At 46.3% G+C, this 14,350-nt stretch overlaps 2 protein-coding genes across 2 annotated transcripts; both read left to right on the top strand.

Annotated features, from left to right (window-relative positions):
• The first annotated feature begins 137 nt into the window (after positions 1-137).
• On the top strand, positions 138-3,042 carry LOC117862698 (F-box/FBD/LRR-repeat protein At1g13570). Its single transcript, XM_034746198.2, has 3 exons — positions 138-1,828; positions 1,920-2,060; positions 2,313-3,042. Exons 1-3 carry the CDS (start codon positions 953-955, stop codon positions 2,715-2,717), a joined length of 1,422 nt encoding a protein of 473 aa, XP_034602089.1. The 5' UTR covers positions 138-952; the 3' UTR covers positions 2,718-3,042.
• Positions 3,043-11,249: 8,207 nt separating this feature from the next.
• On the top strand, positions 11,250-13,280 carry LOC117865197 (DNA-binding protein S1FA2). Its single transcript, XM_034749338.2, has 3 exons — positions 11,250-11,351; positions 11,449-11,508; positions 12,866-13,280. Exons 2-3 carry the CDS (start codon positions 11,482-11,484, stop codon positions 13,079-13,081), a joined length of 243 nt encoding a protein of 80 aa, XP_034605229.1. The 5' UTR covers positions 11,250-11,351; positions 11,449-11,481; the 3' UTR covers positions 13,082-13,280.
• The last annotated feature ends 1,070 nt before the right edge of the window (positions 13,281-14,350 follow it).

Raw genomic sequence — 14,350 nt, 5'->3', positions numbered from 1 at the left:
CCGTGTTGGTTGGCTGAAAGGCGTGACAGCACCGTTTAATATATTTGTGCATAAAATCTGCCATGTCCTTGAGATACTACTCATCATGCTCGCGCATGTGTGAATTTTCACTGCTCTAGCCTGCGCGTGCTGCTTGGTGACGTCTGCGTGCCTACGTTACAAATTAATGTCAAATTTTCTGTCCAAAACGTCATCTAATAATGACCGGAGGTAGACTTATCTTCTTTAGATAATGATGAGTAATACATATCGAAAGATATTTACTTATCTGCTCATTTGCTCGGCTATATTCACATAGGTTATCTGTGTACTTTCACCTATTTCGAATTGCAGTGCTAAATCAGGATTCAGGAGGCGTACCCTTTTAACTCTGAACCACAAATAAACAAGAAATAAGAGGTTGTACTAAAGCGAGGTAGACTGTGGTTTGTAAATTGTAAGGCTAATTCCAGTGGGAGTTTTATAGATGTTTCATGCACATTAAATATGGTGACACATTAGCATATATGATGACATGGTATGGTAGTTATGAAGTGAGAGAGGGAAGGAGTTTCATCACGATGAAACTGTGTATACACTGTTTCCAAGACTATGAAACCTATTGAAACTTGCATTAGGAACTATAGAATTTCATTTCATCTAACCATATCCAATCACATGCCTCACAATTAAATGTCATGAGCATCCTATGAAATCGTGAAATGAAACTGTGCACTGGGACTCCTTGTTTCATTCATGAGAATACACCTCATGGGATGATACGGCATCCTTGAAAACAGTGCAACCTTGCACTGGGACTAACCTAATGATCTGGATTGTAACGATCCACAGCTACAATCTACAAACCGGATAGAAATGGATTGTTGAGTTGTAATAATCTGTGAGAGTATATTCGGCCAAACCAAATTCGGCCGGCGAACAAAACCCTCTCCGCCCAAACCCCCGCGGCGAGATGGCAGCGCCGCCGCGGCGCGATGCCGTCGGCGAGGACCTCATCAGCAACCTCCCGCTCGAGCTCCGCTCTGCGATCATCTCCCGCCTCGCCACCGCCGAGGCCGCGCGCACCGCCGTCCTCTCCACGCGCTGGCGCGACACGTGGCGCGGGACCCCGCTCCGCCTCGACGACCTCGAGCTCCCCGCCTCGCCCGGCCTCTCCATCGCCCTCGCCACGGCGGCGGCGGGGACGCCCTGGGCGGCGCGCGCGGATGCCGTCGCCGTCGCGCTCGCCTCCCACCCGGGCCCCGTCGAGCGCTTCCGCCTCGCCCGCACCACCCTCCGCGCTCGCGTCCCCACCGCCGAGGCCTGGTTCCGGGACCTCGCCGCCGGCGACCACCGCGCCCGCGAAGTCTCCCTCTTCTGCCCACCCGAGTGGTGCCACTGCGCGCTCGCCGACCCGCTCCTCACCTCCCCCACGCTCGAGACCCTCGCCCTCGGTGAGTGCCGCTTCTCCGACGCCGGGGCCGCCGCCGCCTCCGCGTCCCGCCTCACGGAGCTCTCCCTCTCCAGAACTCACATCTCCGAGGCCGCGCTCCAGAGCTTGCTCTCCGGCTGCCCCGCGCTCCGTAGCGTCATGCTCAAGCACATCCAGGGGCCCCGCCGCATCCACATCAGTTCCTGCCGCAACCTCGTTCTGCTGGGGGTGTGGCAGTACAAGCTTCTAGAGGAGCTCACCGTGGAGGACGCCCCGCGCCTGGAGCGCCTGCTCGGCGACGCGCATCTGGGAACAGAGATCACCATCGTCGGCGCGCCAAAGCTTACTGCTTTAGGCTATCTCGTGGTGGGCTACCGGGATTTCTTCCACGGCATTGAAATGCCTACTGCTCAGAAGGTAGTTTTTTTTGGGGGGATTCACTTCTTGTTCTTCTTCATCTGAGATAGCTAAGCCCGAGAGGCACGCACCGTTCACTTGTACATTGCAGAAGGTTGCCAAGGGATTGCGTGCTCCTTTCAACAGCGTGAAGGTTCTGGCTATCAGTGTGATGTTATCGAGCAAGAAGAACTTGGAGTCAGTGATGAACTTGCTCAAGTGCTTCCCCTTCCTGGAGACATTGCATATCCAGGTAATTATAGCTTGAGGTTGCCATGTTGCTTTGTTCTTGTCTGTACTACTCCCTCCGTCCCAAATTATAGGTCGTTTTGACTTTATTAGATTCATAAACTTTGTTATGCACTTAGATATACCCTATGTCTAGATGCATAATAATATCTATGTATCTATAAAAGCCAAAACGACCTATAATTTGGAACGGAGGGAGTATCCGTTAGCTGAACACTGCAAAGGCTTCCTCTTATTCCTCATTTTTGTGCAAAAGGGCAACAAGCGCGCCGAAGGGGAGTTTCACACAATTGACTCAAACTACTACCAGAAGCTCGATCCCGTTGGATGTATGGTGAACCATCTCAAGAGCGTGAGGCTGGAAATCAACATTGAGAACCAAAGAAGCAAAGTTGAGAACCCAAACATCCTTGAATTTGTGTGTTTCCTCCTTGCAAATGCGCAGGTGCTGCAGATCATGAAGATTCAATCTTCCATGTTCAACAACCCTGCATGGATTACAGAAAAGCAAAATCTGCTCAGTCAATGTCACAGGGCCTCCGTGGAAGCCAAAGTCGTGCTCGAGGGCCTGAAAGTCGTACATCGCAAGGGGTTCAGTATAGAGGATGTGAATGCTCTGCCTGACCCCTTTGACAGTGATATCGACATCATGGGCTACTAAAACTGCAGGGATGATCAACAATCAAACAGTTGAAGGCATTTTGTGTTATTTTTAGCAGGTTATCTGAATCTACTATTTAATAACTTTGGCTGCATTTGAGGTTTCATTCCGAAGAAGAGCAATGTCCATGGTGCCACTGGCAGATAATTTGTGTTGTACTGGGTTGATGTTCTGAATCTAGACAATGATTTAGGTGGCCTCTATATTTAAACCTTTAAGATTTGCTACCGATGATTAGCAGGCATTTTATTCATGTCAGTAAATCATCTGAGATTCTGAATCTAGACTATAATCTTGTTATCAATTTCACTTGTCGTTTTCCAAATATCTGAAGAATATTTAGGTTGATGTTGTTTCTGTGCTTCCATTATCAGATTTTGTGATTATCCATAGGCTTCAAATCTGTAATGCATGGTCTTTACTTGCTGAAATTTACTCGGAATGACGTCTCATTTAGGATTTAAGCTTTAACAGACACATACATCCACATCATACATCCACATGATGTGGACCGTTAAATTTTGTCTGATTATTTTGACCTCCACCATTTTTTTCACACGAGGGATGCACTTCTTCAAGGCGGACTTTTTTTATTTTGGCTCTTTTCGCGAAAAAATTTCATAAATAGACCCCTGGCGAAACCAATTCCAAAAATGAACCCTTAGCTTGGAGCCAAAGTCCCCACCATGGCGTGCCCACGTGGCGCCGGGCCTCTGACGTGGCGCCAAGGCTTGGCGCCAAGCCTCCTTACATAACTAGCCGGTCCTTCTTCCTACCCGAGAGTTCCTCCTCATTCTTCTTCATTCTCTCGGGTTTTTACTCTCCCTACTTCGCCTTATACTACGAATCGTCATTCTAGCTTAGGAAACTTTCATTTGATCCGTGGATCTTGAAGAGCAAGGTATCCTCTCTCCCTCGTACCTTTTTTTCACATCGATTCGCTATATATTTGTTGCATTTTTGAACTTAGGGTTTCATGCAAATGTAGGATGTCGAGGCGTGGAAAAGCTAAGAAACTAAGGTAACCCCTGCGCACGTAGTTATGTTATATGCTCATTGTTGTGGATCAAATGAAAAAACCTTAATTGTAGATTTATTGTTAAGTGCGTTTGATTCTTACAATGAAATAAACTAAATTGTAGTTATGGCGCCAAGCTGACCGGAAATGCCTTCGATCCATTGCCTCTGCCTAGTGGTGTTCCAGTGCCTATGTGCTTTTGCGGCGATCCTTGCAAGGTAGCCAAGTCCGATGAACATGCCACGTATAGGCAGAGGTATTTGGATGTGTTCCAACTTTGCATTTGAACCTACACTTCGTCAGCGCCGCATTAACATGTTGGTAAGGAATTGTTGTTGTCTTATAATTATTGACCATAATTTTTTTTATTTTATAACAATTGCATTTGTTGTAGACCCCTCCACCGCTATGTGATTTTGAGTAGTGGATCGACACTGAGATCAATCCTGAAGACAAGGAGTTTTTGGAGTATATGATGCGCTGGGATGCAGAGAGGGAGGAGGTGTACGAGAAGAGGCTCAGAGAGAAGGCTGCGGAAAAGGAGCACAAGGAAGAGGAGGAAAGGAGGCGTGTTGCTGCGAACAGGGAGGAGAGGGAGAAGAAGCTTGAGCGTGCACGCCGAGCGAAAGCAGCGGTTGAGGAGAATCCCGATACCTTGAGGAAGAGAAAGGGCCTCGTTGCACTCAATAGTCATAATTAGTTTCTAGTTCTATGGTTTATTTCTACTGTGAGACTTTTATTATGTTGGCATGTAATGATGCACTTTAAGTATGGACATGCAAGTGGTAGACGACCTATGTTTATTTTGCGATGTAATGCACTTCGAAGTTGTACTCTAATGAAATTTCCGCAGAAAATTAAAAGGGTACTTGTTAGCGAAATTTCGGCAGAATTTTCCCTACTTTTTGATGCAATCCATACAAAATTACGAGATGAATAGTGAACATAAATACAAACATACAAGCATATGACACAAGTATATGACACATTCATAATAAAATACACAATAGTTCAGAATGAAAGCCCATATATACAAATAGTCCATATAACACAAAGTCCATATAACACAAAGTTCGCAATAAGAACCATCACTGCCTCCTAGTCTTACCCTTACCCTTGTGACCAAGGGCGTCGGTGCCTGGAGTGTAAGGAGAACGTGGACGACGTAGTCTAGTGCCTACAACCTGTGTGGGCTGAGTCAAGGGAGCCTCGTGGAGCTGAGACGGGCCAAGCTCGTCGGGCCTTTGGTCATCGTCGTCGTCCTCATCCTCGGATGCAATTGCTTCCGACGCTGAGGTGCCTTTCCTAGACGTACCAACGTCTCCTTCGCGTGGGGATGGAATATGCACGTCTCGCGTCGTGGCAGTCCTGCAACCACAACGAGCAGCCACACGGCGAAGTCGACTAGACAGTCGCTGTTTGAAAAAACTAGTTAAACGAAAGAATGTAACGTATTAATAAAGTATTTGAAAGAATAATTTGAGTCTTACGTCTAGAAAACTTTACGTCTCGGGGTCCGTAACTCTAGGACAGAAATGCTCAATATCTCTAACCGAGCTTTGGAGCGTACGGCCCTACAACAAATTTTCAGAAATCAGTAGTCACTAAAGCAATAAATGATTAAGTCATTAACTTACTTACACACTAAGTCACTACATGACTAAATGATTAAGTTAGTAAGTCACTAAGTCCTTATCGAACTAACTAAATCACTAAGTAACTCAACAGATAACTTAGAAAAGTGAAGCAATTGTCTTACCATCCTATCCAGGATTGGTCCTGTCTCCACCTGCCTTCCAGCACGAGTACTCTGATCGTACACCGTGTCTTCATCGTCGGACGATTGGTTGTCGGTGTAGTCATCTTGCGTCCATTGTACCCTCAGCCTGTGACGCGTCGCACCTTGGTACCAACTCTGGTATTGCCTATACTCACTGTTTGTGTGCGGCTCATCGTTCTCGTCCATGTTGTCCTCGACCTGCTCCCATTCCTCAATGTAAGCCTGGTGGAACGCGTGCCACTCAGAGATCTTCCGTTTCTTCTTACGATCCACGCTGCACGTCACGTTAGATCTTACTGCTAGGCAAAATTAAGTTAATGGTAATGGAAATAATTCAAATAGGAAAATACTTACTTGTTTAACTCCACACTAGTCGAGGTAGCAGGTGTTGGCCAAATCTGCCTGATTCCAAACTGACGTGCTACTCGATCAGGCAGGTGGTACTCGACAGCATAGAAACGTATGAGAGGGCACTTCATCCTGTAAAGATTGTCGTCGGCCGCACACATGACGCTAACGGCAAAAGGAAGTGCGTCCTCTCCTTCGTAAGGCTGCCAATTTACTTGCAACATGTCCAAACAAGATATTAGTTCTTATAGTAAAGGAGTACAAAGAATGTGAAAAAACAATTGACTTACACTATGAGTCGTGAGCGCGTCTATCTCGTTGATGTAATCAAGGTATGCGCGCTCCAAGCCTTGGCGCCACCGATCTTGGCGCCAAGCCTTTGCGCCACCGATCTTGGCGCCAAGGTCCCGCCCGCCACGTAATCCATGCCACGCCACGTGGGCACGCCATGGTGGGGACCTTGGCGCCATGGAGGTTGGCGCCAAGACGTTATAGCTTGGCGCCAGCCATCCTGACGCCAAGCTAAGGGTCCATTTTTGGAATTGGTTTCGCCAGGAGCCTATTTGTGAAATTTTTTCGTGAAAAGAGCCAAAATAAAAAAAAGACGGTCTCCAGGGCCGCTTCTTTTGCTGTAAGAAATTGTTGTGGTGAATATGGAATTCTCTGAACATCTGAGATGGACTTGTGCTTAAATTTCTACTGCACATGGAAGCTCGTAGTGCCTCTTGCTGGTCCGTTATCTCATCGCGAGAGCAATTTCACAAGTGACCTTTCTCTGTGAATTGACTACCGAGATGACTATGCCAGCCAAGCTCATAGTTCCCGGTGACTGTTGAATCCATGAAAAATAGTTTCTATGTTTCTACGTAGTATGTTCTAACTATCTCAGTTAGTTTGAGTGTATTGTTTTATCTACGGTTTATGTTTGTGTAAAAATTGTTTGTCGAGGCCTAGCAAATTCGTAGAAGCTTTTTGAAACAAGCTTGAACAGATCAATTCCTTCTTCAAGTACAGGCTGGATACACACTATGGTACACACCTGCATGTCACAAGTAAACTCGAACCCAAGATTCATCACAAGGATCATAACCAATTGAGGTGCGTTAAATCCCCGAGCAAACTACAGCAAATAAGAAGAACAAGTACACATCTTAAGAGTGTTTGTTAACCTTTGGGTTTATGAAAACCTCCTTTGAATTTTGCTAGATTGTAGCTAAATGGTGCTGTGTAGCCTCTAGTTCAGTTCGGTAAAAGCAGTCAAACATTACATTTATTTAAGATTCAAACTTACAATTCAAATGAAATTATGATGTAATATAAAATAAAAGTAGAAAATTGAAACATAAGCTTGGTCCTAAAATGCTCAGTAGTGTTTTTTGTCCCGAAGGTAACGCGGCAATCTTAGTGTTCTTTGGTCCTGAAGGTAACGCGGCAATCTTAGTGTTCTTTGATCCCAAAGATAACTGGCAAAATCACCTAACCAAGAGGTACAGCCACGTTGCCTAGGACAATCCCGTAGAATGGAGAGTTCGTTGGGGTGAGCATATCCGTAACGTCGAGGCCCATCTTCCTCAAAGTCTTGGTGAAGAGTACGTTGAGACCACTGCCGCCATCAATGAGTACTTTTGTGAGTTGAGAGCCTGCGACTACTGAGTTCAGGATGAAAGGGTAGCGTTTTGGGTCTGAGAAACTAGTCCACTAATCCTTCCTGGAGAAGGTGATTGGCACCTCGGACCACTGGAGGACCGTAGGTGTTGCTGGTTCAATGGACATAGTCTCTCGAAGGGCCAATTTCTGGGATCGCTTAGTAGCCGTATCCGGTGTGCCACCGAAGATGACGTTGACGGTGTTGCATGGGTTCTGGAATTTGCCGTTGTCGCCATTGTCTTCATCTTCTTTGGCCTTGCCCTTGTCCTTTTGCTTCAGAAGGTTCTGGCAGATCTTTCATGACTCTGCGTAGACTATAGCAATACATTGCAGAGTGCTTATGGTGTGGGTGCCACGAGCACTGCTTTTTCAGGAGCTCACTAAACGGAGTCCTTTCTTGATTCCTACCGCCTTTCTTGAAAGACTGGGACATAGTCGCGACAGTATTGTCCGGCTTCCTCTCTCAATTTTGACCACCCGAGCAATTGCCTCAATTGTCATTATTAGGGCGATCGTTATGGTTCTTGTCATTGTGTTGGCCATTGTTGTTCTAGCCTCTTTTACGACGACTAGACTCGAACCTCTCGATCTCCTTGTTGTCTTCATCCGTCCAAGCTTGTATCATGATCTTGAGAGACTTGATATCTTTGGGGTGTCTCTTGCCAAAATCTTGGAACATCCGGCGGTCATAGAGATCGTTCTGGAAGCAATCTATGGCATCATGCTCCGTGATGTCCACCATAGTGGCCTTCTTGTTGAAGAACCACCATAGTGGCCTTCTTGTTGAAGAAACGGTGTAGATAACTGCGTAGGGTCTCTTCTTGTTGCTGTTTGAGTTGAGACAAGTCGATCCTGTTGCCAGGACGCTTCATTGCCTCTGCAAAGTTGTTTGTGAATGCTGCCTTTAGGTGCTTCCATGTGTCGATGGAGTTCTTGTCTAAGGACTCAAGCCATGTGAGTGACCCTACCTCCATGCAGATGGGGAAGTAGATGGCCTTGGTGTCATCGTTCCCTCCTGCCGCTTGTACTGATAATGAGTAGCACTGCAGCCATTGGACCGGGCCCTACTTGCCATCGTACTTGGTGATACCCGGAGGTTTGAACTTGTCGGGTAGAACTATCTTCCGTACTCATTTTGAGAAGGCGGGAAACCCGTCAGAATCTTCTCTATGGTACTCAACTTCTTGCTCACATTCACGACGGCGTCCCTCAATGATTGTACGGGCGTCGCGACTGTTGTTGATCTTCTGATGAAGGTCACGTACTGAGGCTTCAGACTCTGGGTGGGGCTCATGGTGAACATGGCCTCTCGAGGGTTCCACCTGACTACCCTCTGCTTCGGCTTAACTTGGTCCGGTACCCTCAATTCTAGCACCCTCGTTTCTGGCACCCTCGTTTCAACTTGGTCGCCTATGGCTACTGCTATGCTAGGATGAGGTGTGTTGAACCGAGTGTATTGAGCTTTGTTGATCGAGTTGCTTGTACGTGCGTTCCGCCAGCTAAGCCAGTTGCTTGGTGTACTTGGTTTGTGGCATTGTCCGAGTAATCAGATCAATGGATGCGATGATGGTGAGAGGAGTATGATTTTTGGCATGTCTGAACTGCTCTAAACGCATGATCCAAGTTCATGATGGGTAGGTCAGCTGCAAGGCGGCGGCGACACTCTGCCCTTGCAGCGTTTCTTGCTCGCCATCGATTCCTTTGAGCTTTAGTTTCTTCTCCTTATATGTGGATTCCTTTCTGGTGGATCTTCACCGTCACCTTCTTGTGCGGTCAAGAGGGCGAAGAGTTCCCTCTCTAGAGTAAAAACTACCCGAACTTAACATGATGACCTTTGTGGAGCCATCTTATTCGTAGATGGGCGGTATAGGGGTTCCCTCGTGGTACGGGAGGGTGTCAAGGTAGGTGACAAGGCATGATTGGTCATCCTTAGCAAGAGCAGGTGGCTTCATGTTGGACCAGTAGACAAATCTGCCTTGTGGAGTTGATGTAATGACCATGTCCTATTTGTGGACTTGATAATGGAGTCTCCTCATCCAGATCCGAGTAGTGGTCGAGGTTCTCGATCAAATCCGAGTTGAATTGTGATCTGGACAGGGTAGCTTGGTAGGCAATACCCGAGTTTCGGTATCCGAACAGGAATCGACTTGTATTGTAGACCGATTCGCATGATGATTAAGCGCCAGCTCGTGGGAACCAATCCGAATAGTGGGAGAAGTTGAGTTATACTCGGACTCGTCTCGCAAGCCTTTGAATAGGTTAAAAATTTCGTCGAATTTCTTAACGAAATCCTCCAGAGCTTGGTGGTGAAGGTTGGTGTCGTATTACTTCTTCTCTAGGGCTGGCGCAATGTGGAGGTGGAAATTTCTAGCGCCGTGTGCGATGCAAACCCAGGAGCCGAAGATGAATGTCGCGCCTGCTTCAAACGCGACGGTGGGCTTGATGATGACTTGAGCCTCGAGTTCGCCAGTAGATTCTCAGCGAGATCCCCTACCTGACATGCCAGCTGTCGGTGTTTAGATCCGGCAACATACCGAGGGGGTGCCTGAGGTAGTGTTTTATGCGCGGGGCTTGTCGAGATCAGGAACTCGAAGGTGAACTCGAACACACAATTTAGACAGATTCAGGCTGCTTAGATCATGTAATACCCTACGTCCAATGTGTGGGGATCCCTGCCTCGCCTTATATTGCCGGGGGCAGGGTTACAGGTCGGTTGTTTACAAGAATGCTAGTCGGATTTAACTAGTGATCCTACTCTAATTGCTATGAGTAGTTTCCTAATCCTCGACTAGTCCTCCACATAGACCACGCCGTCCTGTACTTAGTCTTCATGTCTGACACGTCTTGATGTACAGTCCCGTATCTAGGACTGTCCAAATCTTGTGGTGGACCTATAGATGTATGGACGACAAATACGAACATAAAATGATGGATGATTAGAACATGCAAACTTCGAGTTGGACGAAAATTCTTCGAGGGAAAAAAAGAGAAATAAGCACATGAATAGTTGTTAATTTGCTAGTGGTTGACTAAATAATAGGTTAAATAGTCTGGCTCCTCTTCTTCCTCACTCCTCACTTTCCCTTCTTCTTCTTCCTCCATTTCTTCTTACTTCTCTTTGAGGTAGGGGCACCCCAGCCCCCACATTGGATGGGTGCTCATAAATATCTTTCGAAAGGTGGATAAACAACTCATCTTTAAAGTTCATATTAAGTCTATATACAATATGTTTTAACATCATCAACATTTGTTAACATTCATTAACTTTTTTTAAAAAAATCTGACTTAATTGTTACCAACATTTCTTGACAATGACCAATGGCAGTTATTGGTCCGGATGCCGCCCCGGCCCGTCGCTGCCTGGCGCTCGCCATCCACTTGGACGCCGCCTTGGCCCGCCGCTACCGCTCCTCACCCTGCCACACACCCCGCCGGCGCTGCCGCCCCTCACCCCGCCGCCGCCGTTGCGCGCACAGGAAGAGGCCCCGCTGGGAAGGGTGGTCTGCTCGCGCGCACGGGAAAGGACAACTCGCGCGCGGGAATTGTGATTGGGGGAGAAATAGGAACGCGAAAATATACGCGGTGGGTATCTATTTTTTGGTGTCGCAAAAAGCTGGGCGAAGTTTGGGGGAATTGTTGAAGTTTTTTTTTCATTTCCCTTTAAAGAAGATATCAGAGATACTAAGGAAAAGAAAAAACCCACAAAACCCGTGAAACACGCTGCGTAGAAACTTCCAGATCAAACGGCCCATAAAACCCACACGCGGAGGCGAGGCAAGCCAGGGGTGGTGAGGTCAAGAGAAAGACGCAAAGGTCCCCAGGACCAGCAGCAACGCAAAAGGTGAGCTTTCTTCAGATCCTACGATTCATCCTCGTCACCTCCCGTGCTCACACCTTCTTCCATTCTGCGGCTAACTCCTCCAAATCTTCTGGTCCAGAGCGGGGTGTTTGGCTCAGATCGTGCGGCCGCCATGGCGGATCAGTTCGCGGATTCGGCGGTAAGGGGTTCTCGAGCTCTTCATTCCTCTTTGGGTGGGTGTGGGATTTCTGTTTTGACGCAAGGATTGATCGAAAATTCAGACCCTCCGCACCGGTGTAGAGGGGAATCCGGTGACCACGGTTGCTTCTCCCTCCCCCGTTCCACTCACCCTTAATATCTAGCTGTGCGACGAGCATGCAAAATTCAGATCTGATGTTTATCTTCTCCGTCCGCGGTGGGTTTTGGTTTTGGCTTGGTCCTCAACGTGGCAGCGAGCTAGGGGTCGTTGTTGTTCCGTCATAGAGCAGCAAGCGTTGACTGGCCGGAGTTGTAGATGATTTCGGTGCATCTTGTTTCAGTTTGATGTGTAGAGGATTGGATCTGCCGAATTCGTGCAATACTTCTACGGACCCGATAGGTTTTAGGTAGTACGGTAGTTGCACCAGTAAGAAATGCATGTTTCAGTTGTGTCCTAGAAAAAGGATTGCAAAAATGCTTTTATCTTGTTCACGAGCTTTGGTTTCATGTGCTACATAGTCACATAAGCTTGCTGACTGTTGCAAATGCGGAGTGCTCTGACTCTCTGAGCATCATTGATGTGGATCATGTTTTATAAACATAGTGTTCAGTGTTTTAGTTTTGTCCAATTCTCTATCTAGCTGATGCTATGTATTATCCTTACATGATTAGTTTGATGTTTCTATATCTAGTGGATTTTACGAATACAAGGCTACCAGCAGACTTAAGAATTGTATGATTACCTACTTAAAAATTTAATTTCATGATGCGCTTACCTGGTTTAGTGGTTGCTATTCTTGTTTGTATGCGTAATACCTGAGTGTAGCTTTTTGTTCAGTTACTATGTAAATTGCTTCATGTTTTTAGGTGCATGTGCCCTAGGCCTAAACATTTATAGTAATTCTAGCTGTTGAGTTGATATCCATTGATGTCTGTGCTTATCTGTGCTAGCTAATCTGCGTAATTGATTCTGAATGGTGACTCTAGTCTAATTAGATCACTTTTCTTCATATGCCTGTATCACTTTACGTAGGTTTTGTAGGACTGCCAGCTGCTAATATATGAAATCTTGGCCTTACTAATATGTTCAGATTAAGCTTCATTTTTTTGTGATGTGACTAGTCTATGCAGCTGTAGGTCACATTTCCGTAGCAGAAGTGCTCTATATGGAGCAATTACTGATATGTTATGGTGCTGTTCTGTTCAGTTAGCTTTTGATTTGTCCCATTTGTAGAGAAGGATATATGTGTTCAAAATTACGATATTACAAGATATATTACAAGATACATGCGTTTAGTCCACTACAGCTGTCACAGGTATCCTGTTTATTTTCTCCTCATAGATTACTGCTGTTTCAGAACAATGTGATCATCGAGGAGGTCAACAAGGGCCTGAACCCAGGAATGATAGTCCTGCTTGTGGTTGCGAGCTTCCTGCTGCTCTTCTTTGTGGGGAACTATGCGCTGTATGTGTACGCGCAGAAGACACTTCCGCCTAAGAAGAAGAAGCCAGTTTCCAAGAAGAAGCTGAAGAGGGAAAAGCTGAAGCAGGGTGTCTCTGCTCCAGGAGAGTAAAACAAGCTATGCTACTGATCTCATCCTGCCTGAGCTCCTCTTTACATAACAAAAAAAATTATATATAGACCAGCTGGAGCTGCAGTGCCTTAAGTGGCTTTCTTCTGTAGAAGCTTTGTCTTGAATGGTACATTTGTATTGTGTTTCAGCAACTGATGAACCTTTAGTCTAAATTGAGCTACTCCATTGTTTCCTGTTCTCTAGAAGCTTTCCAAATGCTGTGTTGTTGGGCAAACCTATCCAAACTTCTGCGGTTCCTTTTGCGTCTGTAACTTTAGCATGAAGATACACTGAAATATAGCCGTGGTTTTTTATCCCTTCCGAGCTGAACAGCTCAGATAAACTCAAGTTTCTGGCTGCAGCTTGGCTTTCCAAGCTACCGACCGGCGTTAGATTGACGTTCAACAAGATCAGACATGATTTCATATCATGCTGTGTGTTACGGCTTATGATGGTCATCTGGCATTGGTAATAATGAGCTAAGAGAAAAGATTATTTCTGAATCGACATGCCAGCTTGTGATGTACCTTTGGGGATCCTATAATGTTGTGGTGCTTCAAAAGGCCAGCAGAACGGAAGGATAACAAAGAGAAATGGTGGGCACGTCAGGCTTTTCAACCCGCATAGATATTTTGTTCTAGCTACTGATTGAAGTTTGTGCTGCAAGACGACGACGTTCCATCTCAGCTCAGTGGCGAACGACGACGGCGAGGCGAGGCAGTGTGGCTTGCAAGCCTCGCGTTGTAGATTTGCGGGCGCCATATGTCCCCTTCGCTTTCCCCTGCAGAACAGTACAGCAGATGGGAAAAAGTTGCGAGACGTTCACTCATCCAGATAGAATGGATGGAGTTTGCTTAGATTTTCCTCAAACTGCCAGAGCCTACAGGCTAGAATGAAGGCGATACAAACATGGAGTCGTGGACACAGCCACAGATTATAACTAATTCTAAAATGAAGACAATACTGTGTTAACTAGCTCATTTCCTCAAGACTGCCCAATCTTCCTTCTTTCCAGATCTCACTACCTCCCAAACTACTATGCTACAAGCTTGGTAAGAGGGACACTAGTTAGGCAACGTGTCAACGACCGCATGATAGAGCATCTTAGGCCTTGTTTAGTTGGCCAATTTGGGAGATGCAAAATTCCTGTTCCAGCACTGTAGCACACTGTAGCGTTTCGTTTGTATTTGTGAATTATTGTCCAAATATTGACTAATTAGGCTCAAAAGATTCGTCTCGCAAAGTACAACAAAACTGTGCAATTAGTTT

This window comes from Setaria viridis, chromosome 7 (genome assembly GCF_005286985.2).
Source record: "Setaria viridis chromosome 7, Setaria_viridis_v4.0, whole genome shotgun sequence".
NCBI lineage: Eukaryota > Viridiplantae > Streptophyta > Magnoliopsida > Poales > Poaceae > Setaria > Setaria viridis.
The sequence above is the reverse complement of the archived record's forward strand: the minus strand, read 5'-3'. Positions and strand labels throughout refer to the sequence as shown.

Excerpts from the sequence above, each read along its gene's own strand:
- LOC117862698 (XM_034746198.2), top strand. The coding sequence starts at position 953 with ATGGCAGCGCCGCCGCGGCGCGATGCCGTCGGCGAGGACCTCATCAGC. Across the intron at positions 1,829-1,919 it reads AAATGCCTACTGCTCAGAAG|AAGGTTGCCAAGGGATTGCG; the intron begins GTAGTTTTTTTT and ends TGTACATTGCAG. Across the intron at positions 2,061-2,312 it reads TGGAGACATTGCATATCCAG|GGCAACAAGCGCGCCGAAGG; the intron begins GTAATTATAGCT and ends TTTGTGCAAAAG.
- LOC117865197 (XM_034749338.2), top strand. The coding sequence starts at position 11,482 with ATGGCGGATCAGTTCGCGGATTCGGCG. Across the intron at positions 11,509-12,865 it reads ATCAGTTCGCGGATTCGGCG|AACAATGTGATCATCGAGGA; the intron begins GTAAGGGGTTCT and ends CTGCTGTTTCAG.